General features: G+C 53.4%; 4 protein-coding genes across 11 annotated transcripts; 2 read left to right on the top strand and 2 right to left on the bottom strand.

Annotated features, from left to right (window-relative positions):
- The first annotated feature begins 855 nt into the window (after window positions 1–855).
- ZFAND2B (zinc finger AN1-type containing 2B) lies at window positions 856–3,773 on the top strand. 3 transcript variants are annotated; one of them, XM_037155484.2, is made up of 10 exons: window positions 856–937; window positions 1,058–1,133; window positions 1,413–1,507; window positions 1,685–1,816; window positions 1,942–2,093; window positions 2,362–2,454; window positions 2,530–2,590; window positions 2,676–2,743; window positions 3,081–3,153; window positions 3,468–3,773. In XM_037155484.2, the coding sequence occupies exons 2-10, from the start codon at window positions 1,079–1,081 to the stop codon at window positions 3,504–3,506; spliced, it is 768 nt and encodes a 255-aa protein (XP_037011379.2). In that variant the 5' UTR covers window positions 856–937; window positions 1,058–1,078; the 3' UTR covers window positions 3,507–3,773. The 3 variants fall into 3 exon arrangements, with proteins under 3 accessions (XP_037011379.2, XP_037011377.2, XP_037011378.2); XM_037155482.2 differs by having other exon boundaries at window positions 3,364–3,773; XM_037155483.2 differs by having other exon boundaries at window positions 865–937; window positions 1,061–1,133; window positions 3,364–3,773.
- A 118-nt stretch (window positions 3,774–3,891) lies between these two features.
- ABCB6 (ATP binding cassette subfamily B member 6 (Langereis blood group)) lies at window positions 3,892–11,373 on the bottom strand. The gene is made up of 20 exons (XM_037155481.2): window positions 11,257–11,373; window positions 10,517–11,099; window positions 10,077–10,214; window positions 9,633–9,819; window positions 9,320–9,421; window positions 8,961–9,144; window positions 8,273–8,394; window positions 7,368–7,477; window positions 7,104–7,169; window positions 6,806–6,931; window positions 6,576–6,652; window positions 6,420–6,483; window positions 6,222–6,307; window positions 5,968–6,025; window positions 5,657–5,761; window positions 5,069–5,243; window positions 4,829–4,941; window positions 4,497–4,591; window positions 4,354–4,422; window positions 3,892–4,174 (listed from the first exon to the last, which is right to left on the bottom strand). Exons 2-20 carry the CDS (start codon window positions 11,063–11,065, stop codon window positions 4,075–4,077), a joined length of 2,526 nt encoding a protein of 841 aa, XP_037011376.2. The 5' UTR covers window positions 11,066–11,099; window positions 11,257–11,373; the 3' UTR covers window positions 3,892–4,074.
- Window positions 11,374–11,733: 360 nt separating this feature from the next.
- On the bottom strand, window positions 11,734–21,291 carry ATG9A (autophagy related 9A). 5 transcript variants are annotated; one of them, XM_037155459.2, is made up of 16 exons: window positions 21,197–21,291; window positions 20,106–20,160; window positions 19,464–19,595; window positions 19,299–19,342; window positions 18,705–18,769; window positions 17,781–17,942; window positions 17,447–17,588; window positions 16,468–17,216; window positions 16,233–16,386; window positions 15,950–16,129; window positions 15,330–15,578; window positions 14,947–15,125; window positions 14,720–14,837; window positions 13,439–13,661; window positions 13,097–13,242; window positions 11,734–12,814 (listed from the first exon to the last, which is right to left on the bottom strand). In XM_037155459.2, the coding sequence occupies exons 3-16, from the start codon at window positions 19,564–19,566 to the stop codon at window positions 12,809–12,811; spliced, it is 2,520 nt and encodes an 839-aa protein (XP_037011354.2). In that variant the 5' UTR covers window positions 19,567–19,595; window positions 20,106–20,160; window positions 21,197–21,291; the 3' UTR covers window positions 11,734–12,808. The 5 variants fall into 5 exon arrangements, with proteins under 5 accessions (XP_037011354.2, XP_037011355.1, XP_037011353.2 ...); XM_037155460.2 differs by having other exon boundaries at window positions 21,123–21,288; XM_037155458.2 differs by lacking the exon at window positions 21,197–21,291 and adding an exon at window positions 20,787–21,054.
- Window positions 21,292–21,459: 168 nt separating this feature from the next.
- Window positions 21,460–27,776, top strand: ANKZF1 (ankyrin repeat and zinc finger peptidyl tRNA hydrolase 1). Of its 2 annotated transcripts, none has more exons than XM_037155463.2 (13): window positions 21,460–22,001; window positions 22,787–22,899; window positions 23,337–23,439; window positions 23,556–23,749; window positions 24,127–24,239; window positions 24,330–24,477; window positions 24,755–24,983; window positions 25,176–25,325; window positions 25,974–26,457; window positions 26,617–26,728; window positions 26,865–27,032; window positions 27,169–27,254; window positions 27,448–27,776. In XM_037155463.2, the coding sequence occupies exons 1-13, from the start codon at window positions 21,854–21,856 to the stop codon at window positions 27,569–27,571; spliced, it is 2,172 nt and encodes a 723-aa protein (XP_037011358.2). In that variant the 5' UTR covers window positions 21,460–21,853; the 3' UTR covers window positions 27,572–27,776. The 2 variants fall into 2 exon arrangements, with proteins under 2 accessions (XP_037011358.2, XP_053524058.1); XM_053668083.1 differs by having other exon boundaries at window positions 27,169–27,291.
- Window positions 27,777–27,809: the final 33 nt, after the last annotated feature.

Below are 27,809 nucleotides of genomic sequence, written 5' to 3'. Positions count from 1 at the left end.
ATAGAATGTGACCATCCACAAGCATGAGAGGCGAGAGGCAGGTGAGAAGCATAATGGGCGAAAGCTGGAAGGCCACAACCTGGTGCTCCCTTGTAGGAAAGGCAGGACGTCATCAGTCCGGTGACTCTTGGGCTTCATTCCAGAAATACTGAATAAGCACTCAGGGTACTCAAAGCAGTGTTTTTCAAAGTGCAGTACATGGATAACGTGTCAGAATTCTCCCGGATGCTTCCTACTAAATCAGAAGCTTCAGGGTCCAGGAGTTTGCATTTAAAAACAGCTATGTAGGTAATTCCCATTCAAACTGACGTCACACAGTTCTAGGCACTGCGCTAGGGACCTAACACAGAACAAGGCAGACATGGTTCACGACTTCCCAATATGTTTGTGTGTGTAAACATCTGATTACAATAAGATGACGTAAGTGCAAGAACAAACTAGGGAGATCGCATAGCCCGTGTGCTTATTCTAAATTGGGGGTGGTCACGGAAGTCTGACATGAAGGTAAGAACCAAAGCTAAACCTGTACGATGGATCTGAAGCTCTGGAGAGAAATCTGTACTTCAGAGTAATATGGGAGTCGTCGGCTTGTGGAGAATAAGTGCAACCATGGCCATGAGCGAAATGGTTGCACTTCGTCGGCGCAGGACCGACGTACGAAAGACCCCAAACCATGCCAGCTCTCCTTCTCCAACATTTCTTCCGTCCTTGCCTTTGCCGGTCCTTTCGCCCTTCGTGGAGCTAAGCTCGTCACAAGAAAAACTCAAATCCCAGCCTCGAGGAGCAAAAACAAACGGCTATCGGGTCTGCTGGGACGCTCCGCTCCCCCGCCGCCCCGAGAATGCGCGGGACGTGCCCGCCCTGCGCGGTGACGTCAGTGCGCCGTGCGCGCAGGGGGAGGAGTGGGAGCCTCCGGCCGGGAGGAGCAGAAGCTCCGGTAAGCCCGGCTGGGCGGGGGAGAGGAAGGGGAGGGGCAGGGAGCCCCCTACAGTACGGGGTCGCGGTCTGGACTCGTAGCGGGAGCCCTAGAGATGCTCAGCATCGCTTCTTCTCCCAGCAGGCCCTTCCCGGCCCGGCAATGGAGTTTCCGGACCTTGGGGCTCACTGTTCCGAGCCAAGCTGTCAGCGCTTGGGTGAGGGGCGGAGCGCGAGGTGGGGTAGGGCTGGGTGGAGAGGGGCTTGGAACTGCGGGTGGGGCCGAAGGGTGCGTTCAGGGGGGCTGGAAATGCTGGAGAGGGGCGGGGCTCGAAGTTGGGGCCGTGGCTAAGGGGGCGTGGCTAAGGGCAATGAACTAGGGCCGGGGTGGTTTGTTGCGAATAAGGTGGGTGTTTTCCTTCCCGAGTGGAAGGCTTTACTGACCCGGAACGATGTCAAGTTCCCGCTGGACCTGCAGTCTGATGTACTCCCCGCAGATTTTCTGCCGCTCAAGTGCGACGCCTGCTCTGGCATCTTCTGCGCAGACCACGTAGCCTATGCTCAGCATCACTGTGGATCTGCTTACCAAAAGGTGGATGGGGTGGTCTAAGGGTGGATAGGGTGGTCTGAGGGTGAAGGATGCATGCAGAATCCCCGCAATCCCTTTGTCTCCAATTTTATCTCCTTTATGGTCTTTCTGAGGTTCTTTCAGGACCAGGGATTTTAAGTGGAAGTGGGTCACAGACTGAGCCCTCTTCCTTAACTATAGGATATCCAAGTACCTGTATGCCCACTTTGTAATGTGCCTGTGCCTGTGGCCAGAGGGGAGCCCCCTGACCGAGCTGTGGGGGAGCACATTGATCGAGACTGTCGGTCAGATCCAGCACAGCAAAAACGTAAGGTAAGTGTTGGAGGGGTTGGCCATGATTCAGCTGGGCCTATGGATGCCTGGAAACTGGAACAGCTATTGGGTTGGAAAAGGGGGTCAGAGCCTCAGCAAAGACAGACCTTCCCACTGCACCTCAGATCTTCACCAACAAGTGTGAACGCTCTGGCTGCCGGCAGCGGGAAATGATGAAACTGACCTGTGAACGCTGTGGCCGAAACTTCTGCATCAAGCATCGTCACCCACTGGACCATGATTGCTCTGGAGATGGGCACCCAACCAGCCGGGCAGGGTAATTGCAGCTGAGTCTTCTATTTGCCTTTGGGACTGTCCCACCCTTCTGGAACTAACTCAGCCTTTTTCACTACAAGGTGGGAAACTTGATCCCTATCCTTTTGAGTAGGGCAGTCTTAGCTTCTTTTCAAGTGTATATTTTTCCAGATTGTTTGGAGGAACTGCCCCCCTCCCCACCACGCCACCCCTGACTTCTTGGGTAAGGCCTGAGAGGAGCATGCACACTGACTGCTCTTGGAGACACCAAGAGTGTCTCTTCCCTACAGGCTTGCTGCCATTGCCAGAGCTCAGAGTCTGACTTCTACAAGCACCATCCCCAGCCCAAGTCGGACCTTGTCTTCATCTTCTTCTCCCAGCAGGTAGGCCTGCCCCTTTCTTATCTCCCTTTTCCCCCTTCACACCTCTGATCTTGGCCTCTCGAATGTCTGCCTTAGAGCCACAGCCCCGTCTCCGTCACGGACTGCCCCTCCGGTGATTGCTTTGCAGAATGGCTTGGTAAGTTGGGCAGAGGTTGGAGGGACAGAAGCAAACCCACACAGAGTAGAGTCCAAAGCAGTTGGTTTTGTTTCTCCTTCCACAGAGTGAGGATGAGGCTTTGCAGCGAGCCCTGGAATTGTCCCTGGCAGAGACCAAACCCCAGGTCCCAAGGTACCTACTCTCTGGTGAAAGAGGGTGGGATATGGGCAAGGGCTCTGTTTGGGAAAGAGTTGGTGGGACCACTTAGAACTGTTGAAAGATAATAGTTAAAAACTTGGGCCCAAAATTAAGCTTACTAACTATATGAGCTTTGACCAAAATTTTTAACCCATTAGGGTCTTAATTTCCTCTATAAAATGGGACCATATGAATCCCTTCCTTGTAGGGTTGTACAGAGATTGAGATAATACCCGAGAGTACTCAGCACAGTGATGCTTAACAGATCGGATGTTCACATTTTAGATATTATTGTCATCCAACTTACGCTGTGTCTCCCCCCCCCCCCCAGTTCTCAGGAGGAAGAAGACTTAGCTTTAGCACAAGCACTGTCAGCCAGTGAGGCAGAGTACCAGCGGCAGCAGGTATGAGGATGGGGTAGAGGTGGGGCCCTGCATGGGGAGGGTGTAAGGAGTCTGGGGCTGGGGAGTGGTTCTCAAAAGTGGTTGAAAGTTTTGGAATGGAGGTTATCCTTCTGTTCGCAGTATGATCACAGCCCATGGTGAGCTCAGAAGTGAGAACTGTCCCCTCATTTCCTTGACATGGCACCCTGTCTTCCCCTCTCCTTACTCCAGGCCCAAAGCCGCAGCTCGAAGCCGTCTAACTGCAGCCTGTGCTAGGGCCTTGGGCTTGGGGAGGGAGGCTCACCTGAGGAGGACTGTGGCCCTCACACCTTTAGGGTCCACAGGGCGAGGAGGCCAGGAGCAGCTTGGAGTGAAGACGAGGAGTGACAGAGAGGCTGTTTCCAGGGAGCATTAAGAAAATCAGCCTGTGGAACTGAGCCAGCAGAAGGCCCTGCTGGCCCCTCCAGCTGCGCGAGAGAGGGCAGCTATGAAGTGTTCCCTGGATGGGCCCTCGGAGGATGCTGGCCAGGCCCCGCTCCACCCCCTGCATCGTGTCATACCGCCTACACTGGGGCTGCCCCCATGTGTGGGGACAGGGAGGGGCCTGGGAAGAATAAAGGACGTGGGTAGTTAATAAGACATCCAAGCGGTGTGTTTCTTTCTCTTTTTCCAACCAAAATCAGTAGAGTCCTGTCAAGAACGCTCACCTGACCTGAGGGTGGACGCCCACTCCGGTATGCCACACCACGGAGTCACTGATCCAAGCACAGTGCACAGCTTTATTTCCTCAGAAAGGGCTTTCCTGAAAGGTCCCTTTCCCTCACTGTAGCCAGCACTGCACCCCCAGAACAGGGTGAAATGTGCCAGGGAAGAAGGACACATCTTACTTCCCTCTGAATTGCCCTTTGGGAGGGAATCGGCCACAACTTCGGCCACCATGCCTCAGACAGGTTTGGTGTCTTTGGAGACTTCCTCCTGGGCCCCCTGCTGCAGCTGCCACATATCAGCATACACCCCACCTCGGGACAGCAGAGCCTCGTGCCTGCGGCAAGGAGAAAATGTAAATTAGCTTTACTACAAGAGTCCTCGCCACCAGCCACCAGCTCACAGAGAAGACGGGGGTTTGGCAAGAGCTCCTCCAGAAACCACTGGGACTTCACAACCGTACCCTGGGCCCACCATGCGGAGGCCCGGCCCTGTCCACTTTGCTATGTTCCTTACCGTCCTCTCTCCACAATGCAGCCATCCTTGATGACGAGGATCTGGTCGGCACCCACCACAGTTGAGAGCCTGAGAAGCCAGAGACCAGTTACCCACCACACCGCCAGAGGCGGGCCCTGCTGCCCGCTGCACCAGTCACATACCTGTGTGCCACTACGATGGTGGTGTGGTTGGCGCACACTTTGGCCAGAGAAGCCTGGATGGCCCTCTCATTAGGTGTGTCCAGTGCTGATGTTGCCTGCGGAGAGGGTGTGGGTATGACTGCCCCTGCCACCCGAATCCCCAGTAGAAGGAACATGCAAGCTGCTGGATGAGGCCTCGGGAATCAAAAAGAACCTTGTTCCTGCTTGAGAACTGTAAGGTGTTTTGTGAAACATGGATTTGTGGTATCCCAGGTGGAAAGCAGTGCCCAGCAGGAATGGCGTGTGCACAGGCAGGGCGGGAGGGAGGGGTGACAGCTGCCCAGGGCCCTCACCTCATCCAGAAGAATGATGTCAGGGGCCTTGAGGATGGTGCGGGCAATGGCGACACGCTGCTTCTCCCCACCACTCAGCTTCAGTCCCCGCTCACCCACCTGCGTCTCGTACCCTGTGGATATTGCCCACCTCCCAAGTCACACATGATAAACTTGGTTTCTGTGAGCAGATGAGGCAAGGAAGGGATGGAACAGAGGTGAGAGAGAGGAACAGGGCTGAACCAGGCCAGGGAAGCTCACCTTCAGGGAAATGCATAATGGTATCATGGATGCCTGCAGCCTTGGCAGCAGCCTCCACCTCATCATTTCCAGCTGTGATGCGGCCGTAGCGAATGTTGTTGGCAATGGTGTCATTGAAGAGGACGGTGTCCTGGGGTACAACTCCGATGTGAGACCGGAGGGAGATCTGGGTCACCTGGGGCCAAGAGACCGCATGCCTTGGCCTGTGAGATTCCCCACAGGCCTAGGAGGTAGGATGGGCCGGCATGAAGCAAATGGGATGAAAGGCTCCGGGTAAAATTTCTGCCACCCCTCCCCCCCCAATCCTAGCTGTGTGAGCCAATCACTCAGCCTCTCTGTTTCCCAATGATGAGAAGAAAGTCTACTTCCTCTCCCTGCTTCCCAGACCCTTGAACCTTTGTGCCCCGGGCTGCACCGTACAAACCATTCTCGTGACCCTTCCTCGTGTAGGCCAGATGGTGCTAGAAAGGCTGAGGTCTCCCGCCCCAGCTTTTTGCAGAGGTGACAGCTCCCCTTCCTGGATGCTCAGCACTGACATTCTTTTACACATAGTCCCCTCAATGACAGTTTTCTCCCAAACAACCTCACCTGTGAAATGTCCTGACCATCTATTCGGATGCAGCCAGAGGTGATGTCATAGAAGCGAAAGAGCAGTCGCAAAACTGTGCTCTTCCCTGCTCCAGATGGGCCCACCTGTGGCGTTGGAAACAGAGGAAAACCGCTCCTGGGCCCATTGGCTTTTAAGGGTTTCTCTCAAAGAGACCACCAGTGTCCACATTCACTCCTGTGACTCATCATGACAGGGGTCTCTGACTCCCAGCCTGGGTTACAAGCAACCATGGGCACTGGAATAAGGGCAGGTGGAAGAGGCTGTGCCAAGTGGCTGGGTCTCCCCTTACCAGCGCCAGCATCTGTCCAGGCATCACAGTGAAGGACACATCCTTCAGGTTCTCCCGCCTGCAAGGGAGAGTGGGCATGGTCAGCAGACCTGCTGTACTCCCAGCGCCCCCTTCCAACAGCAGAGCACCTACTGTGCCCTGACCCTCCCCTGCCCAAGCTCTCTTCCCAAACAGCAGGGAGGAGGGGGCAGGAAGGCAGTGTGTAAGTGGACAGTGGGAAAGGGGGCTCGGGTGGCAGGAGGTGAGGGGCTCACCCATTGGCATAGCTGAAATGCACGTTCTCAAACTCAATCTGGCCCCTCTGAAAGCGAAGGGGCCCTGCTCCAGGAAGGTCCTTCACCTGGGAGAGCACCACCATTGTGTGCCACAGTCACAGGTCTAGCACTCTTCAGACATAAGAAACATCATGCGGCTCCCCCTCCCCCAGACCTCACCCCTCTGTCTTTACTCACTTCTGCCTCCTCCTTCAGCAGGTCGAACATGTTCTCCATGTCAACGAACTTGGTCTGGATCATCCTACAACAAGAGTGCTGGTTGGAGTTCTTCTGAAGTGCTGGGGAAACAACAATGAATGCACCTGGACAGGTGAGGGCCAGGGGTCAGGTTACCTGTAGTAGGTGCCAAACCAGTTGAGGGGCATGTATAGCTGGATGATGTAGGTGCCAAAGAGCACAAAGTCCCCAACCTGTGCACATCCAGGGAAGAGAATGAAGTCATAACAGGCCTTCGGTGTCACTCTGCCCACCTCCTGTCATCTCTCTACTTCCCACCCAGGAGCCTGGTAGCCCAGACCCAGGCTCCGGGCCCCTCTTCCCTGTCCCCTACACAATCCCCTCACCTGTAGCTTCTGCTCGCCGACAAAGTATGCGCAGAGTAATGAGCCAGCAAGCAGCCCAAGTCCAATCACCAGGTTCTGAGTCTGATTGAGCAAAACCAGTGAAGCACTCGACTTCCACTCCAAATCCTGTGGGAATGGTACAGGAGACAGGATTGTTACGTATGTGCCTACCATCGCTGAAGCCAAAACTGGGTCCAGGGACCTTCAACCTCACAGCCCAGATTCTACTCCTATTGGCCCGGGAAGTTCTGTAAGGCTAGGTTGTTGCTCTCAGTAGGCCTCAAACTAACATCCTCACCTGATATTTTAAGATGGCCTCTCCATAGCGATCCACTTCGTAACCCTCCGCATTGTAATACTTCACCTGATGAATTCAAAGCACCGCTGTTGGACATGGCCGGAGCATTCGGCACCTGGATCGTTGCCTCCAGATCCCCAATCCCTCCTTCCTAATTTTAAACAGCACACCTCGCACCCCCCAACTCCTCGGCAGCCCAGTGATCCCAGACACACTCCTCCACGTTTCTGTGCCTCACACCGCTACCACTGAGGTCTCTGTTACCGTCTCAAAGTTTAGCAAAGAGTCCACAGCTCGTGACTGGGTAGCATTCTCCTGTGCGTTCATAGCACGTCGAAACTTTGTTCTCCACTCAGTGACCACAATGGTCAGGACTAGAGAGTGGGAGGAGGAGAAGAAAGAAGAGATCAAGACATCACTCCCAACAGCAGAGACTGCATGTGTATGTCTGCTGCCCATTGCCCACTAACACTACACTACAGCCCAGGGACCCAGATTCTTAAGGGAGAGTACCCTCAGCTCCCTGTGGGAAGGGGCTGTATCCAAGACATCTCTGCAGCCTGTACAAAGCCTCATATATGAAAATGTTTTTGGCCTTGGCTGGGAAGTGGATTTTGGCCTTGGTATGCTCAGTGGATTGAGTGCCAGCCTGTGAACCAAAGGGTCACCGGTTCAATTATCAGTCAGGGCACATGCCTGGGTTGGGGGCCAGGTCCCCAGTTGGAGGCACATGAGAGTCAACCACACACTGATGTTTCTCTCCCTCTCTTTCTCCCTCACTTCCCTCGTCTCTGAAAATAAATAATTTTTTTTAAAAGATTCTTCTTAAAAAAAGAAAATGCTTTTGGTGAACAAATCAAAGCAAGCTGCATCTGTTTGGATGCACAGGCCCCAGTAGGGATTCTCCTTGACCTGTAACCACAATGGGCATCTGATGTGACCAGGATGCTGTGGTCCTCCACCCAGGTTGAGTTAAGGTTCCCTCCGCAGAGGAGCATGCTCTTTTACATATATGTGTGCAGACTCCACCACATTGGGGAACAGCAGGGGACTAGTCCAAGTCTACTAATCTACAGCATTCCAAACTGAGTCACCCCAGTGGGTCGGGGCTCACACCCAAGGGAGTCCTTGAAGAGTTCAGGGAGCTGGTTTCACCAATCAGCACTCACTGAGGTAAAGACTCATGCACAGGAACACAATGAGGCCAAACCAGGCGTTGAAGAACGTGCTGAAGTAGACGATGCCGATGATGATGTCCGCCAGCGTGGGGATCACATTGAACACCAGGTAGCTAGGAGGGGAGTCAAGTGACAAAGAAAGGTTTAGGGGCCCCCGAGCCAGAGTTTCAGTGCAGTGCTTTGTTTTCAACAGCCACAACTGCAGTCAAGCTAAATGCCCCTCAAGAGGTGGATGGCTCAATGCAACACAGCATGCCCAAACTACAGGATGCTCTGGGTCAATCCTAATGAAGAAAGATCTGCATGCTCGGCTGAGAATACAGCTCCACGCCGTTTTGTTACTAAAGCAACTCTGAGAACGATTCCTGTGTCATGACACCACTTGTTTGGGGAAAATCTGCACAATGCCATTTTAGCTCTGGGAGTCTGCACACATATATGTAAAAATGCCAAGAAACAGAACTTGTACTAAATGGAGAGGGAACCTCTAGAAAAGTGAGTGGAATTCAACAGATTTGTTCACAATTTAAGCTATTAGGAGAGAATATGTGCATTCATCTTATTAGAAAAGGAAAGAGGAAGGAGGGGCAGCTCCTCAGGCTGGGTCTGTTCTGACAGCCCCTCCATCCCTGCTTTTCCAGCCCCATCCTCTCCCGCTCCCTTTCCACAGGCCTGGCACCTGAGCAGTCCAGTGACACTGGATGTGCCCCGGTCCACGATCCGCAGCACTTCCCCTGTGCGGCGCCCCAGGTGCCAGCGCAATGAGAGCTCATGCAGGTGGGAGAAGAGGCGCAGCTCCATCTTCCGGGATGTGAACTGCTCCACCTTGATCCACAGGAATGTGCGAAGGTTGCTCACAAAGCCTGGGGGGAGCAGAGGGAGGCCTCAGGGGGCTGAGGGGCCAAGTGACATCGGCCTAGCACCCAGATGTGAAAAGTTGGAAAACACCAAAGGGCCCAGGGTAGAAATGCCCGTGGGAGGCGAACATCAGGAAGAGGGGAAAGGGTCAGTACCAACCAGGGTGAGAATCGCTCATACCTGTGCTGCCAGTGCCACCCCCCTGGAGGAACTTGAGAAAGACGTAAGTGGTAACAGTCCAGGCCAGGGAGTTCCAAGGTGCCTTCTCAGTCAGCAAGTTCACTATGGAGAAAATGAGACAAAGCCCACTTATGGCTCCTAGGACTCTCTTCAGACGAGCCTGCCCCAGGTACGTACCAGCCTTAGGTTCTTTCTGACCACCCAGGTCCCAACTGTGTCGCCCTAGATTAGGGTCCCCCCAGGTTAAGGTCCGCCCACCCACCAGGCCAATGAAGGACCAGGGCATGGAACTGTCACCCCTTCGCTCCCTCACCTATGTCCCTATAGAAGATGGGGACCAACAAATTCAGTCCCCGGTCCAACCCCATGAGCCCTAGGCAGATGACTACAACAAGTTGCAGAGGTGGACTCCCCCGGGGCCACAGGTAACCACTCAGTAGGCGAAGCTTCCTGCCAAGGTCTTGCCAGGTAGACTGTGGTGGTCCCTCTGTCGACTGAACCTAGGGTAGTGAGGCACACAGGTGAGGGAAGCTCTGAAATCAAAAAGAAGTGCGCTAACCAGAAAGCTCCTGGGGAAAATGTGGGATTATGGCTCCCAGGGGACTTTTAGGAATCTTAGACCCATATGTTATCCCTGATGGTGTCAGAAAGGCTAACTCAGCACAATGTGACATTTGGCAAAAACAGATTTTATTATGGTGGGAAAAATGATGGCAGAGATTAAGGCAGACACTAAGATTCAGATACCGAGGTATACCTGGCTCCTCTCTATATCTTGGTCCTCTCCATTGACATGAAAGGTGTATGACTGGGGACGAAGTCCAGGGGCCCAGAGCCCCAGGACAAAAAGCCCTCCAGAGACTACATACCGCAGCAGCCACAGGCTAAACTGAACCTAGAATGAAACATATGTGGGGAGAGTATCAGAAGGGGCCAGATACCATTGTTACTACTTATAAAACAGCTAGGGACTGCTGTAGGGCACACATCCAGGTCCATCTCAGGGGCCCAGCATCTAACGAGCTGCAAAAAAAATCCACAATGACTCAGCACAGACACACCCCACCAGCTGGCTATCAAGTCCCAGCTAGTGCCTGCCCCTCCTGTCTCCCCTTTCTTAGAGTCAGCCCAAAGCTTGGAGCCAGTATGATCAGCCCCTAGCACCCATGCTTCCCCTCTCCCCATGAGGTCCCTCACCTGCTGGCCCAAGTCTGCCCTTGCCCACCACCATTGTGGGCTGTTCCAAGACACCAGGGCCAAGTTCTCGGCTGCAAACGCCACAGTCCAGAGGAGCAGGAGACCCGGGCTGTGACTGATTTTGATCCAGGCGCCCATTGCTAGCTTCTGCCGTGCCTGGCTCCGTTCCACGACGAGCAGCCCCAAGCCACAGGCGCTGGCCAGAGTCCCCAGTATGGAAGCCAGCAGCAGGTAACCTGGCAGCGGGGTCCCCTGGGCAGTGCCCACTCGACCAACCAGGACGGCTAGAGGCAAAGCCGCCTGAAGTGTGGCCAAAAGGAGCTGCAGCCCGTAGGGAGTGACATGAGGGCCAGCCCCCCAAGACAGCACTTCAGCCACATCTGGCCGTTCACGACGCTTGCAGGGAAGGGCCAGGACCAAGGCCAGAGCCCCCAGGGCCATCAGCATTGAGGGCATGAGCGTGAAGAAGAAGCAGGGACTCAGGCCACCCTTCACCCAGGCTGGCCCCACAGGCCCTTCAGCCTCGCAGTAGTTGCCCACAGTCACCATGATAGTGCGTGGCCGAAGGCTGAGGCTGCAGGAACTGTGGGATGAGAGAACGAAACCGGCCGCTGGGGAGGGTCACGGATGCTGGGAATGGGGAGTCTCAGGTCATGGAGCCGCGGGGGTCGCTGTCAGGGATGCACGTGGACGCAGCCACACCGCCCACTCGCTTCGCGCACGCGCCACCACGCACTCACGCAGGGCACGTATGCCGTCTCCTCCCGTCTGCGCCTCGCTCCCGGCTCAGGACCCTCTCAGGATGTCTTTGCGACAGGAATGATCAGGGTCTGACTCAAGCACTGTAATTCGCAGCAGCCCAGCCCACCGTGACTGCCTCCAGTCCTTACCCAGGGTCCCCATTGGCCAAATGTTACCGAATGGGCGGGGTAAGTGATAAACACGGAGAAGGCAAAATAGATCTGTGGCGGTAACTTGGTCACGTGTTCGGAGCGGGAAATCTGACCGCCAGCCGGGGTGGAGACCTTGACCTCCAAGGAGTCACGGATCGAAAATGGCCCTTGCGTTAAACCAGCTACCTCAGTGTGTCCAAGCCACATGGGCCCACTTTCCTACAGGGCCCGTCCTGGTCCCAAGCTACTTGGAGGAATCACGGGCACTTCCTTTTTCTAGTTCCCAGAATTATAGCCATACAAAACAACAGAACCACACCCTGGTCAAAGTCCCTTCTTTATTAAGGGTTATCAAGCTGTACACGGTCCCCACCGCTTTCCGCTGTGAGTTCAGGAAGCTGTCAACTCAGGAAGGGCAATTCACCGTTCACCCGCAGCAGACCAGAGCTCAGTGAGGGGTGGGGCGGAGGGTGAGAGCTGAGTCCCAGCATGCAATGCGGCAGCCCAAAGCTTAGGGTGAGGCCATCCTGTCGCCCCTTCGTCCACCTCTAGGGGACAGCCGGAGGCAGGCTACAGCTCTTTTGCTGGGAGGTAGACAGACCAGGGCACACTCCAACACTGTCCCCTGTGCAGGTGGGGGTGGGGGTACAATAAGTAGTAATGGGGCACAGGAAGGCCTCAGTCTCCCAGAGCCCCATCCGAAAAACTGGACAGGGCAGCAAAAAAATTTCCATCTCACTCCTGCAATTTAGAAAACTTCCCTCTTAGTGTCAAAAGATAGCATGAGAGGAGCTGGGAACTAGGACCTCTATGCCAACACAAATCAAAAGCTGAACAGAAGGGGAGCAAGGGAACAGAACCAGAGCTAGCAGCACACATGCCAGTGATGTGCAGGAAGGAGAGGGGTGAGCAGGCTGCAGCACTGGGAGAGAACTGGGGGTGAGGTAAGGGCCACAGCCTGAGCTGCTCATCTGTTCTGGGCCAGGAGAAGGAGGCCACAGAGGTTGGGGGTCCAGGCCCAACCCCCCCATTCCACAGTTGGCACAGGTTCTCCCTGCTTGGCAGCTTCTGTGGTGGGCAGTCCTCTGGAGATTCGCAGGGTTGGATGCAAAGGTGGCAGTACTGGGGCTGGGGACCAGTTTCTAGCACCACACTCTGAGCCATGGGGGTTCCTGGGGATGAGCTTGAGTCCTTTGTGCCCTGGTTCCTAGGCCCCCAACTTCTCTCCTAGGGCTGTGGTGAGCCCAGTGTTGGCACCTCCCTTGGCCAGGCACGGACACACAAACACCACACACGTGGAGCCAGGCAACACTCAGAGAAGCCCTCCATGGCAGGCGGAGGGGATGGCAGGGCAACAGAAGCCTCCATCCTGGGGCACAGGGACCCTCGTCAGCCTTGTCTATACCTGCGGAGAGAAAAGGGTTGGTAGTAGAGATAGTCTTCGGCAGTTTACCCAACAGAAGTGTGGAGATAAAGGAAAAGGAAACCTTGATTCTTGGGGAGGTAAGTGAAGGAAAAAATCATGCCCTGGATTTCAGAGCAGACAGGAAAGAAAGAGGAGTGTACTATGGAAGGGAGGGTGCATTATCTGTGCTTGAGAGGCCCACCTTCCTCTGCATGAGAAGCTTTGACCTCAGCCTGAAAGTTCCTACTTCTGGCATTTGTTACTAGGCCCTGGAGTCCTTACCTTGTGCACCTGAGGGGGAAGCTCATCCTCCGAGCCCTCCTCTGGCACCGGCTCTGGGTGCCTCGATACTGACTGTCCATCTTCAGCCCACCCTCCAAGTGGCAGCCGGGAGAGGTGAGAGGGAGCCCTGGGCACTGTGCCAGGATCTAGAGACACAAATAAACATACTCTTATAATGAATACAAACAGAAATGAGGAGAAGGGTTCTGGGGCTGCCCTGGGTGATGGCAGGGAGGAGTTATTCTCCTTGGCCTGGTTCCTCTGACCTCTTTCCTTCCCGAGAGGACCCCAAAGAACCACCCGTCCCTGAAGGTTGTGTCCTCCTGTATGCCTACTGGATACCTGTGATGCCCCCGTAGCGTTTCTGGAAGCCCCCTTGCAGGGCAGTGGTCTCAGGTGCTCCAGGCCGGGGTGCAGCACAGGGATAGCTGGCAGAGCGGGGGATAGGTTGGGGGGCTCGGGCACCCTCTGCCCCCTCTTCAGGGGCACTCTCCCCACTCTCATCACTTTCCCGGCGGTGCCACACGTGCCGCTCCGGTTCAGCCTGAGCCTGCTGCTTATGGAGCTGAGAAGTGGGATGTTCGTTATTTGGGAATGGAAAGATATTTGTCTGAAACAGCTGCTTCCCACCATGGTATCAGCCACTTCCTACTTATACCACCTCACCAGGAATCACTGACCCAGAGTACCTATTGTGCTAGTAGTGTGTAACGTGTACATGATGTTTCACAGGTTAACTTAGCAGACCCCTGCAATGAGCCGGTGCACAGGGCATAGTAGCACTCATTGTATGTAGTCATTTGATTCAAGAACAAACTGCACATCTAAGTGCTGTGCACTCTTTCAGGTGCTCAGTATATAGCAGGGAAAAACAGACAAAGATCCCAGGCCTTGTCGGGCCAATACACCGAGGAGGAAGGGAGGGGGAAAGGACAGACAATAAACAGATACAAAAGGAAAAAATACAATATGTCAGATGGTGCTAAATACTATGGAGGGAAATATAGCAGGGAGATTCAGGGGGGTAATCAGTGGAGACTTTTACTCAAGGTGGCCAGAGATGGTTTCATGGAAAAGGTAAGTGCAGAGACCCAAATATGGAGGGAATCAGATGGTATTTCAGGGAAGGGGATCCTTGCAGGGGAAACCAGTGTGTAAAGGCCCCAGATGAGAATAAGCTTGGCTGAAAGGCTAGTAAGAGGGTGTATGTTGGAATGGAGATTACAGAGCAGGTAAATGACAGGGCAGGGATTTGAATCTACATCTTGCTTCTCTATGTCTAAAACCCTCTATTTTTTTCCTCCGCCGTAACAAGGACCCAGCTTTGTCCTCTATTCTAGGGGTCCCCAACCCCCGGGCTGTGGACTGGTACCTTCTGTGACCTGTTAAGAACTGGGCCACACAGCAGGAAGTGAATGGCGTGCAGCAGGCGAGCGAGCAAAGCTTCGCCTGCATCACCACCTGAGCTCTGCCTCCTGTCTACCACTCCTCCGCCCCCATCTGTGGAAAAATTGTCTTCCATGAAACCAGTCCCTGGTGCCAAAAAGATTGGGGACAGCTGCTCTACTTTATTTTCCAACTGCCACCTTGGTTCTATGGCCCTACCCCTTGCTGCCCACTCACCTGGTGCATATAGAGAGCGTGCAGGCTCATCTCAGTGGATGCGTATTCTGACAGCACCAGGCTCTGCAGCTGTCCTTCCCACACGCTGCTCCCGGAGCTGGCTGTCCTGGCGTCTACCCTGTCCCTCCCACCAAAGACATACAACAGTCAACAACATTTCTGAGACCCACACAAGTTGCTGGGTGCTGTACTGCCACGCCCTCCCATCCTGGCCCACCTCTACTCACCCAGAGCCTGTCATGGTGCTAGCAGCCCGGCCTGTGGGAACCTGACCAGGTTGCAGAGGGGAGAAAGAGCGCAGGGCAGAGGCAACTTCAGCTCTGTGCCTGGAACCTTGGAGGTCTCTAGGCAGTGAGGGGCCCCGGCAGGATGAGCCAGCTACCACATTTGCAATAAGGCTCAGTGGCTATAAAAGAAAGGGGTGAGTAGAATTCTCAGGGCAGGAGGGAGACCTCTGGGCCCCCCACTATTGTGCACATCAGGACCCAATGGCACAGACTGAAAAGACAGAAGGAAAACTATAGGGGTGGGCCCTTCCACCCCATGCCTAGTCCTCGACTCCAGTTCCTGGAGTCCACTCTGCCCATCCGCCCAGTCCCCAGGAACACACCTCAGACTCAGATTGTAAGGACTGGATGGATGTAAAGAGAGCATTTTCAGGAAGAAGACCCCCTTGGGCAAGGCCTGCAGCTGCTCCGTCCCGCTGAACCTGTTCCTTGAGGAAACCCAGGAAGGCTGTGCTCTCACGTGGCGGCTGCCAGCCAGGGTTGGTGATGGCAAAGTGCATGAGTGACAACTCTGTCTTCCCGTCCTCGGCTTGTTGGTACACGGAGGCCTCGGTCTGACCAGCAGATAACCACTGCACAAGGGAGGCTACAGTGAGGACAGGCCTCTCACGGTAACCCTTCGGTACTTTTCCTGCTGGGGAGAGGCTTTGCCTCTGGAGGACAGAAGCAGCAAATGCACTGCTAAGCCCTGTCCAGGGGCCCCGGTGCCTACCCCAGGGGTGGCCACATGCTGGGCTAACTGCCTGGTTTGTGCTTTTCTCAAGGGACCTTCTTGGCCAAGGGTTCAAGTTTAGGCCTAAAATCTAGCCCAGGCTCCAGTTTATCAAGCAGTGTATGCCCTGGTACAGGGCTGCCCTTTTGTGATGTGTTGGCTTAGAAGGGGTGCCTTTTTGCAGTTTGCCAACACAACCTCTGGCCACCTGCCCCCTTCCTCTCCCAGTACCTGGGGATGCCCATGCTGGCGAACATCCATCTGGGCGAAGGAGCAGGTATCTCCAACCCCGACGACCTCCACAGTGAAATTACGGAAGAAGTCTATAATCTCCAGGGCCCTTGGACGCAGGCAGAAGATGAGAATGAGGGGTGTGACAATGGGGCTCAGTAACTCCTCCAAGATGAACACCTGAAAGGGAAGGGACCAAGGTCATGACAGCAGGAGGGACCCCAGCCCTCACCACCGAGCTCCCAGCCAGCTTCTAGCAGGCCCTAACTCCAGCTCCACTCACTGCCTTGTACTGGAAGAGCTGGGCAAACTCGTCCCGGGTCTGCGAGCGGTGGGCATTACCCTGCCAGTGGTCAGGCATGTAGTGGATGTGAGCGAGGATCACGCGGAGCAGCTGCTCGGGGCAGAACACCATGTGCTGGTCCGGGATAAAGGATCTATGGGATCGGGGTTATGGTGATAGGTCAGCCTTGCCAGGAAATGCTAGTCGGCTTGCTCCCACCTGTTACCCTGCCCACCTGCACACGGTCACAGTGACCCCCAGGAGTGTAACGGTGGTGAGGACGTGCTCCACAGCTAACACATCTTCATCGTAGATGGTGAGAGCAATAAGCACGGCCAGGATGGAACCAGCAAAGAAGGCACCATTCTTGGCCAGCAGTGTCAGCAGAGGTGACAAGAAGCAATTCATGTACTTGGAGGCAGGCTTGTAGCCTCGGTTCAGGCGGGACTGCAGCTCATGCTCCAGCTCGTTGAAGTGGCGGAGGTAGCAGCGGCCATAGAGTGACCAGCAGCGTGCTCCCAGGGCCCCTGGCTCCCGCTTCAGCACCTCAGCATAGCTGAAGAAGGCATAGAGGATCTGCCAAATGAGGATGAGGGGGCACAGCAGGAAGTTGGCAATCCCAATCCACAGGATACGGTTGCTGAGGCGCTGGGCCAACTCTAGCCGTTGCCCCCCACGCTTGTACTCAGCCTTGAGGCTCCATTCATTGAGAAACAGAGAGCCAGGTCCCCAGAAGAGGATCAGCTCAAAGTTGTACTTGAGGCCACGGGTGAAGAAGACAACTTCCCCGAGGCCGGGCAGGCGGAAGCGCAGGGGCAGAAGGGATTTGTTAACCAGCGCCACCATGTAATTCTGGAAACGGAGGATGCGGTGGTAGATGTCCAACTCTGTGAGCTCACGTTTGTGGATGCAGATCTGGTGCTCTTTCTGGGTCTGCACAATCCGGGCCTGCACTTCCTGCCACGTGCAGTATGGAAGGGCTGACTGTGGGGTGGGGAAGAGATGAGGTATGGAAGGTGGGATAGTTGGCCGGACCCCTTGCCCTGCATTAGCTGTGAGGGTCAGGTGTCCCTGAGTGGAGCCCTTAAGCAGACACTTCCTGACCTGCCAATGATGGCTGGGGATGCCTGATGCCCAGGAATATGCCCCACCCTTCCCAAGCTGGAGGAGATGGCCTAGGTCATGGTGCTAACTGCCTAACTTCCCAGTCTCACCATGGGGATGCGCAGAGCATGCAGATAGAAGGAGTGGATCTCCCAGTAGCAGCAAATGTTATAGATAAACTTGATAAGCCGGTGGACCCAGAAGACACCAGCAATGACCAGGATGGTGATGAGGGAGCCATTTTCCTGAATCCTGGGGGAGGAAAGAAGGGAAAGAGGGGTGCCCTTAAGGAGTCTTGGCAGACACACTGCTCTGCTGGAGGATTCAGTGAGGCTGAGCATGAGTCTGTGTTCTAAGGAATGTGTTACTGCCTCACATTCCACTCCATTCCCCACCTGCTAGCAGAACTACAGGCTCTGATGCCCTCCAAACGGTGGCCCTTACCTGGCACTACAGACTTGAGCAGGCAAAAAGGCATCTGGCAGAGTGACCTTGACAGGCTCAGTAGGGTGAAGACTGTGGTTCACCATCTTGTTGGCAAATAGGATGTCATAGTCCACACAGCTGACCAGAAAGGTAGTGAAGGCAACCACAAAGAGGAACTGCCTGGGGATTTGGGAAGAGATGTACAGCCTGAGAGTCAGAGAGGTGCCCTTGAAATAAAGTAAGAGAGAGCAGTCTCGAAGCAGCAGATTACGGAACAGCCTCCGGGAAATGGAAGGGCTGGAGAACTCCCAGTGGGCTATCTCTACAGTTTAGCTCCACAACCTCCTATTTTTCTCTTCTTAGCCTCAGGCCCTATAGAATCGGTCTGCTTCCCCACCTCATAGTAATCTCTGCCACAGTTTATAGGACTCTTTAGAAACTCTTGTGGTTGTTGTCTCTGGATCCCTCTGATTTCCTTTTGATCTGGTCCTTAGAAACCCCTAGGGGATATTGGGGAGGGAAGGGAGGGTTTCCCAACCCCTTCCTCTTTGGCAAGGCCACAGGGCTCCTTCCTCTTAGAAGGCTCTCTGCCCAGCAGCAAACCTAAGGTGCAATCAAGGCAGAACAGAGACACTGCTCTCAAGTGGGTGGCAGCTCTGAATGAACCATGCCCATCACACTGGAGCTCTGAGGAAATAATCAAGTCTGACTTATCCTTATGGAAAAGACAGAACTTGGGAAAGTTTTCCTCACATGGAAGATAAAAAAAAAAGAGAAGGTTGTAAATTTTGGTGCCATTCCCAACCCCTGAACTACAAAGGTTTGCTGAATACTGAGCCCAGTACTGAGATGCATTGGCAGGTAGGGCCCGGGCTGAGGTCAAGGAGAGAAAAGACTGAGATGTATTCCTTCACCAAATCGTCCACCCCTTTTTATACTTACATGAGCTCAAAGATCTCCCCAATGAGCATACAAGTGAAGCCATTCTTCTGGTGTAGATTATAAACGTGTAATTCTTAAGAAAAAGTGGTTTGTAGAGAGAGCAATTAAGAGCACAGACTTTGGTGTTTCATACCTGAGCTTAAGTCCTAGCTCTATGACTTTCTAGCCATAAGACTTTGGCCAAGTACTTAATCTCGTCAAGCTTCAGGTCTACAGTGGTGTGTCTGGAATAATAGCAACTTCCTCAAAGGATTATTAGGTCCAAGACAATGCACGTGTTCAACCCGAAGGTGACATAATAGGAGTCAAAAGACATTATTATGGTTATTAGAATCCCATCAAAATTGATGGGATTGATCACCCTCGGAGAGTTCCCTTATAAATTATAACCACAAAGTGAAAGGAACACAGCTCTTGGTAAATGTGGGCCATCACTATTTATAATGACCATTACTTCCTCATCTTCTTTTAGCCTCAAGAGTTCCATCCCTCTTCCAGGGATTGTAGTCAAACCCACCCAAATTTCTCAGCAGGGGCCCAGCTTAGAGAGGGGCTAAAGGTCCCAGGGCTCCAACACAGAGACACAAAGGATATTCGAGAGAAGAAGAGGTCAAGGTTTTCGATGTGGTGCCAAGGTGCTGTGTGCACAAGAGCAGAGATGTCAGAGCCCCGAGGGAACATGAGCCCCTTGTTCCCACAGTGTTCCTCCACCAACTCTCCCCCATGCCCCAGCTCTGGCTGTTACAGCCAAGAACTCACACTTGCTCCCCTCAGGGACGTGCACCAACGGGTCCTCCTCTCCTGGGGGTGAATCGCTGTAGGAGGCCTCCAGGCGCTGGTATTCAGTGTCAAATTGCGCCATCACCACCGCCCCCTATCCACCTTATCCACCTGCCAGGAACGGGGGAAAAAAAGACTCTGGGTCAGCCCCTGGCGCTCGCTGCTTGTCTGCTGCCCTGCCTAATAAATCAAGAGTGAGAAAGAATCTCTGGTCTCCACTACTAGTCTCCTTGGCTCAAAGACAGAGGAGGAGGAGTAATGAAAGGAGAGCAGCAAGCTCAGGACTTTGGAGACCTTAACTGACCAATAAGGTCAGTCATTCCTAGAGTCTTTGCACTTGATCTTAGCCAAAAAGCTGAGAAGCAGTTATTTCCCAGAGCCTTTACTGAGTGTCTGCTGGGGCCTTACTGGCCTGAAGCCAGACTCTGCCCCTTCGGGTGGGGGCTGTTTCATCTTCTATTAGTGGAGAGAAGCAGCCCTTCCACCTGCCTTCCTGGAGAACCTGGTCTCCCAAGAAACTGGAAGAGTTTGTAAACAAAAACTGGAAGAGTTTGTAAACTCTTTGTTTACAAAGAGTTTACACTTTGTAAACAAAAGTTTGAAATAAGCACATGGCCTTACCAGCTCCATGGACAGTGTCTGCTCCACTCCAGCCCTTGATGCCCCCGCTCTGCAGCTGGTAGAAGAGGAGGTGTCAGGCCCCAGAGTAGGGAATGGGGACAGAAAAGAAACCAACCTTCCCAGGCACCCACCCACTCCTCCCCAACCACGAGGAGGCCAAACATGGGGTAGGGGGCATCATTCCAGCCTAGGGTCTGCATTTTTCCTCTGGTAGTTCGTACTAGTACTACACACGGCCACTCATTCAACTCAGGCAGAGGCTTACTGAAAAGCTGTGAAGACCGAGTCAGTACAATCTAAGGTGGGAAGGCCCCTCTGAACTGTTCCTCCATTGCTCCACCTCCGCCTCAGAAATTAGGCCAACGGGGTCCACCAAGCCCCAAACCGAAAACCCAAGGTGAGAGTCACTTCCGAAGAGGCCCTTTCCGGCCGACCCCTTCCCCTGCTTCCCTAGCACGAAGGCCCAGCAGGCAGGCACAGCTCCTGGCTGGGAAGTCCCGACGCGGATCCAGGGCACACTGTGTGTTCCGTGAGTCCACGAAGCCAGGCGCGGTCTGGGTGGCACTCCCCCCGGCCTGCAGCCCCGGGGCACGGCCCAGCCTGGCCCCGGTGGGATTCCCCGGGTGAGCGAGAAAGCCGGGTGCAAAGGAGCTGACCCAACCCTCGGAGCTCACCACTCACCAGGGCGATGTGAGCCCGGGGCCCATGGAACCCCGGCCGGGCCCGCCTGGGCTCAAGGGTTGCTGCAGATGTTGGAGGAAGAAGCCAGTTCGACAGCCGCCCCCCAGGTGGGCTGGGTTGCTCCCCCGCACCCAGCAGCCACTACCCGAGCCCAGGGCGCCCCAGGGTCGCCAGTCACCAGGCCTAGGGCTCGATTCCCTACAGCGGACAACCTTGCGCGCGGGCCCGCTGCCCGGGCGCGCCCCCGCCGGCGCGCCCCCGCTATCAAAACATTCCGGCTGCGCGCCTGCGCCCCGCCCGCGGCTCTCCTATCCCCGTTACCCGCCGCGAGCTCACTTAGGTCTCCGCGGACACCTTTGGTCAGGTCGGCCCGAGCCCTGAGGTAACCAGTAACCGGTCTCGCGTTTCACCTCAGGAATCGTGACCCGGGTGATTCCAGGGGCTCCGACGGCTCCGTTGGGCTCGACCTGATCCCAAGAGCTAGGCCCGGCGTCTGCCACTCACCGTCACCGCAGCCAGTCTGCCCAATGAGCGCGGGGGGTGGAGACACAACGGCCAATTCTTGGCCTCGGGGGCGGGACTAAGGGCTCGAGGCGGGTCTTGAGCCGCCAGAGGTCCAATGGGGAGCTCGACGTGGGGCGGGGCCCAAGTGTTGGAGATACCATTTGTCCTCTGCGCTGCTCCGTAGTGACAAGATTGCTCTGGTGTTGCAGAAATCCGGGCTTGGAACTGGGGCTTCTGCGGTAGCGCTCGGCTGCCGGGGACCTGTGTTGCAACCTCTGAGGGCTGGGAGGAGTATACGCGAAATAGTCTTTGCTGGAACTCATCGCATGGTTAGCGGAGAGCGGTCGATTAGGAACCTCAGTGATTTTATCTCCGTTGAACTCGATTTGAAAGCTGGCTGATCCCTCATGTCTCTCTTGAGTGGTCCGAGGCTGGGGGTTTGAGAAAGCGGGCTGAGGTTACGTATCTCTTGATACCTGGGTGAGGGCTTAGGTGTCTCGCAGCGCAGTGCAGACCGCTGGGGGGCGGGGGGAGGTCTGTTTTTTCCATTCTTCTGCTCAGCCATGTCGCCGGCTCCAGCTGCAGCCCAGGCTCCTATGTCGATCTCCCTGTTTGATCTCAACGTGGATGCTCCGGTCCTTCGGGGCCTGAGCCTGGTGAGACACGCTCCGGGGGAGACTCTGGCCCAGGCTCTGCGGACTTCCTGTCCAGGTATCCGGGAAGATTTGGGGTGGACCCACGAGGAACATGGCTCTTTGCAGCTTATTTTGCTCCTCCAGAGAATACATTGTTTGGTATTCCTGGTTTAGGAGCTCTTGTTGATATCTCTTTCCACGGAATAAAATTTTATATTAAATTCACTCAGTCTCTACGTTGTTTTTAGCACAGACCTCTGAATTATCACCAAAGAAGTCTCTTGCCATTGCTTATGTTTTATCTTATTAACACCACTGCCTGCAAAAACACTTCCAAATTCCTAGGTATTTTTCCAAAATTCCTAGATATAATCAAGTTTACCTGGATTCCAATCAAATCATTCCTTCATGCTGAATATGAAACAACAAAACAACATACTTGATTTTGTACAATTTCAGTTTGTCTCTGGCTATGGTTTTTTAACCTTTTTAAAAAACAAACCACACTGTAATCGGAAATGTAAGCTGAAAAATTGGCATTGGGGGAAGTGATTTTTGCCCAATTAAAAAATAACCTTACCAAAATTTATTTTCTGCAAGATTATCTAAATCTCTTTGGTTAACTTAAATACAATGCTTGACTTACAGTCATGCTGCACATATTTTTTCAGAAGTACATCTATTGTATAAAGTGATTATTGTGCCATTTGTCATGATTACTAGACTGTAAATTCCTTGACGGCAAGGATATGCCATCTTTTTATTTTGTATCCTCCTTTGCTTTATATATTAGACAGTATAATTCCAGGTACTATGGATTTGGGCTCCCTTTCCACCTGTAATTATCCTTCGCTTATTTAGGTGCAAAGGAGAGACCAAGCCCAGAAAGAAAACCACTCCAGGGTCCTCTGGATATTTCAGGGAAGTTACTTTGCTCAACCTGTGACCAGATCTTCCAGAACCACCAGGAACAGGTAAAAGCTGCCAGGTACAGAACTAAAGGGTAGAAACAAGTAAAATGGTGTGTGAGGAGAGGTAGGTATTTGATATGTCTTTAATGAATAAAGATCCATTTTTTCAAAAGGTCCTCACCCCGAGGATAGGTTTGTTGATTTTAGAGGGAGAGGAAGGGAGAGAGAGAGAAACATCGAGTGGTTGCCTCCTGTATATGCCTCAGCCTGGTATGGAACTCTCAGCCTAGGTAGGTCCCCTGATCAGGGATCGAACTCACAATAGAACAACGTTCCAACCAACTGAGCCACCTGGCCGGGCCTAAAGGTCCATGTTTTGAATAAGGCAATTGGTGTTACCTGGTCATACTTCCTGGCATTCTGTTATGGGTCTTGAGTAGCATAAAAGGCTAGGCTGGGGCATATTTCCATATTCTGCTTCTTTCATTGATTCCTACCAGAGGGAACATTATAAACTTGACTGGCATCGGTTTAACCTAAAGCAGCGTCTCAAGAACAAGCCTCTTCTGTCTGCCCTGGACTTTGAAAAGCAGAGTTCTGCAGGTGACAGCTGGCGGGAGCCCTCTGTGGGAGTAGGACATGGGGGTGGAAGACCCTTGTTTAGGAACTTGTGGAAAGTTGAAAGTTAGAGTACCAAACTTGGATGTCTTATGTCTCAGGAGATCTTTCCAGCATCTCAGGATCAGAAGACTCAGACTCAGCCAGTGAGGAGGACTTGCAGATACTACATGAGGAAAAGCCTGAGTTTGAGAAATCTAACCGATCCCGAGGCTTCCGCTCCCATCGGGTTCTTTTCCAAAATGCCCAGGGCCAGTTTCTTTACGCCTATCGCTGTGTCCTAGGCCCTCACCAGGCAAGTGACAGCATAGGTTGTATGGTTAATTCCAGCCTTTGGTACACTTAGCCTAGATTAGCTCAGTCCATTTCTCACTTCCCCTCCTTCCTGTTGAGTGTGAGTGTTGTGCTTGACATCACAGTCTTGGATTGAGTGGCCTGAATCTTAGAAGAGTTAAGTGTAATGGAATCAAGTTTGGAAACAGACCAAGTGGGTTTAGATTATGGTTCCACCACTTGATCTTGACTATATCTATGAGCCTCCTTATTTGTAAAGTGGAGACAAGCTGCAGGGTGGTTGTATTAAACGAGATGTTGCTTTTGAAACAGCACTGGCACTTGGTTTTTTACTGCCAATTAATGTAACAGATGTTTGTCCTGCTCCCCTGTTGTCAGGTGCCCCCGGAAGAGCCAGAACTGCTGCTACAGAACCTGCAGAGTGGAGGTCCTAGACACTGCGTGGTACTCATGGCTGCGGCTGGGCACTTTGCCGGTGCCATTTACCAAGGGTGAGAGGGTGCTGGGTGAGGTTATGGACGGAGTGGATGCTGTTCAGCTAGGAGTACCAGGTTTCCAATACCGAGCCGTGTTGTCTGCAGAAGAGAAGTGGTGGCACACAAGACCTTTCACCGCTACACAGTTCGGGCCAAACGCGGCACAGCGCAAGGACTTCGTGACGCCCGGGGTGGGGCTTGTCGCTCTGCTGGAGCCAACCTGAGGCGCTACAATGAAGCCACACTATATAAGGTAAGTTAGACATCTAAGATCTGGTGGTCCACTAATGCACGTTTTCAATTCATTAAACGTTACAATAAAAAGGTTGAACCTTGTTAACTCCCAGTCTTTGTTATTTCTGGGTAGACAAAAGTAGAATAGGATGGATCCCCAGGAATCTTGGTCCTTTCCTCCTTCTTTCTGTGTTAATTTCTACCTTTTACTTCCTGTACATGGGGCCATTTTTTGGTTGGAGATTTAAAAATAGTCAGTGAAAAAAAATACAAGACTGAGTTACTCTGTTCTCTAGGATGTTCGTGACCTGCTGGCAGAGCCAGGCTGGGCTAAGGCGCTGGGGGAGGCTGGAACAATATTGCTGCGTGCCCCCCGCTCCGGCCGGTCCTTGTTCTTCGGAGGCCAAGGGGCACCCCTGCAACGGGGGGATCCCCGGCTTTGGGATATCCCCCTCGCTACCCGCAGACCCACCTTCAAAGAACTACAGCGTGTGCTCCATAAGCTGACCACCTTGCACATCCACGGTGAGCCTTTGATCCTGACCCTCAGACTCCCTAGACCTTCCTATACCTTCTAACCCAAACTTCAGGCTCTCATTTCTGCATCCAGATGACTTCCTAGCTCTTGGACTGCAGCCCAATCACATCTTCATTGAGAAAGACCTGGGCTGGCTTCTCCTCAGCTAAACTGGAGCAACATCTTTTGTTTTATGGCAGGAGAAGACCCCCGGGAGACACTCAGGTTGGACTCACCTCAGACACACTGGAAGACAATGAGAGAGAGGAAAAAGGCTATCAAGGAAGAACACAAGGTCCCCAGTGATGAAAATGAGGCACTAGGCCAGAACGAAGACTCTCCCCAACAGGGTTTGAACACCATCTGTCAACTCTCAAGTCTCTATCTGGGTGTCTGTCCTGGAAATACAATAGCAAATCCCTTGCTCTCACTTTCCTGTTCACACATGAGCCTTACCCAACATTCACACGGGTCTGATTATAGTATGGGGTATAGGGTAGAACAGTGAGACATGTTACTGAGACACGTTTAGTAACCTTCCCAAATCTCCTGTTACTCCTTTCGTTCCTCGATATATTACTAGTACACAGAAAAGTCTTAACATGAAGTTGATTTTCTAGCTCTTGGGTTGTAGGCCTTATTGGATGCCAAGGACTGCTTCCCTGGCTGTACTCTTGGCCTGCATAGCTGTCATTGCTCCTGTGCTTTCCTCTGTGTGCACCATCCTAAGGCTGCTCATGGGCGAGTCCGGGGACTTTTGTCGCTGCCTAGCTCCTTCTGGATTTGCCCTCATTTGGGCTGAGACCCTCATTTCATGTGACACTAATGGATTTAGCTCTTGATGTACTACTTTATCTTGGCTGACAATACAAATAATTTTATTTCAAGGTGATCTATATTATCTCTTTATGTACATTCTTATGTATCTGGGGCAGCCCCTACCCTTCCACCCTCTGCTTTTTCTTCAGGTGGATGTGACATGTCAAGTTTTTCCCTAGGTTCGGGGTCAGAGGGAGAAGATGGCTTCCAGGTAGAGTTGGAGCTAGTAGAGTCGACAATTGGGACCCTGGATCTCCGTGAGTGTGAAATATTGCCCAAGCGAAGGAGGAGAAAAAGGAGTAAGAGGGAGAAAACCCGAGACCTGGAGACTGGGGCACATATGACTCTCCCCCAGCAACCTCAAGAAGAGGTCTTCTCACAGCCAGCCAGGGCACATGCAGCCCCTTTGGAGCCTTCCCCAGATGAGGCCAAGGTCACTGGTCATTCAGAGCTCTGGGACATGCTTCTCACTGCTTGCCGAGCTGGAGATGTTAGGATGCTGCAAATCTGGCTAGCTGCCAGCCCCATAGACCCTGAAGTGCTGTCTCTTCTCAATGCCCCCTTGGGTTCCAGTGGCTTCACCCTCCTGCATGCAGCAGCCGCAGCTGGGAGAGGTTCAGTGGTTCGCCTGCTGCTGGAGGCAGGTGCTGACCCCACCGTTCAGTAAGTATGGGTCCCCACGCTGAGCCCTTCATATAGAGAGGATGATCTGAGGGCTAATGTTGGCATTGGCTACTTGACGGTATTCTCCTTGGTCTTGTTATGGGGTGTATGGAGAAGCACGAGGCAAGATGAACCCGTTTTGGGTGTTTTCACACCTAGGGACTCCAGGACCCGGCCACCATATACCGTTGCAGCTGACAAATCAACACGGAATGAGTTCCGAAGGTTTATGGAGAAGAATCCAGATGCTTATGATTACAGCAAGGCTCAGGTCAGCTGGGAAGGAAGAAGCAGCAGAGTGGGAAGGCACCACAGATCATCCTGGCTGAATCTTTTCTACTTTCTTACTGTTTTACGAAGGGTAGTTTGTATAGGCCTTACCTCATATTGTCTCGGAAACCCTCCAGGTGCCAGGGCCACTGACACCAGAAATGGAGGCACGGCAGGCTATGCGGAAAAGGGAGCAGAAGGTAGCCCGGCGACAACGGGAGGAGCAGCAGCGAAAGCAGCGAGAGCAGGAGAAGCGGGAACAAGAAGAGCAGCAGCGATTTGCCTCTCTCAGCGACAGAGAGAAGGTGCGGCTGGAGGTTCTCTCTTCCACAGTGAGACTTCCTTGGAGGTGTAACCCCTTTCCAATGTGCAGCTGTCACTTGTAGGGTACGCTGTCCACCCTTGGAGGCTTGTCCTTAACACGACTTCTCTTCCCCTTAGAGAGCTCTGGCTGCTGAGCGCCGACTAGCTGCCCAGTTGGGAGCCCTTGCCCCCCAGATCTCTGACTCTGCAATCGCCAATGCCCAGTATGTCGAGAGGCGGGACAGATGGCATAATGTTGGGGCAAGTTGAATGAGTGCCTACGTAGAGAGGTTGTTGAGGGGGTTTCAGAAGTTCTTTGAACCTTTGGAGTGAAAACAAATGGCAAGAGGGACAGGGAGAACTTGGATTGGAAACTTCCTGGGGTACCTGTCCATCCGTTTTTCTTCCTCTGTTCAGACGCTGCTGCAGCTGTGGGACATCCCTCCAAGGCCTCATTCCCTTTCACTACCTCGACTTCTCCTTCTGCTCCACACGCTGCCTGCAGGATCATCGCTGCCAGGCCAGGAAGCCCTCTTCCTGACCTCTCACGGCTCCACCTGGGGTCAGCTCTAGACCCTGAGAGGGCACAGTCACACTGGTCCTAGGTTTCCTCTTCCCCGAGAAACCAGAGTATTTGGAAGATTAGGGTGAGAGACACTCAGGAACCAGGGCAAAGACGGCCACAGAGGTGTGTGGAGCTGGTAGTCTCTGGAACTTTAATTACAATAAAGTTTTTGGAAAGGGAACTGTACTTGTCCAGTTGTTGTGGCTTTGATTCT

This window comes from Artibeus jamaicensis, unplaced genomic scaffold (assembly GCF_021234435.1).
Source record: "Artibeus jamaicensis isolate MK-2021 breed Jamaican fruit bat unplaced genomic scaffold, CSHL_Jam_final contig_1015, whole genome shotgun sequence".
NCBI lineage: Eukaryota > Metazoa > Chordata > Mammalia > Chiroptera > Phyllostomidae > Artibeus > Artibeus jamaicensis.
Note: the sequence above shows the minus strand (reverse complement) of the source record. Positions and strands in the feature narration are given on the sequence as shown.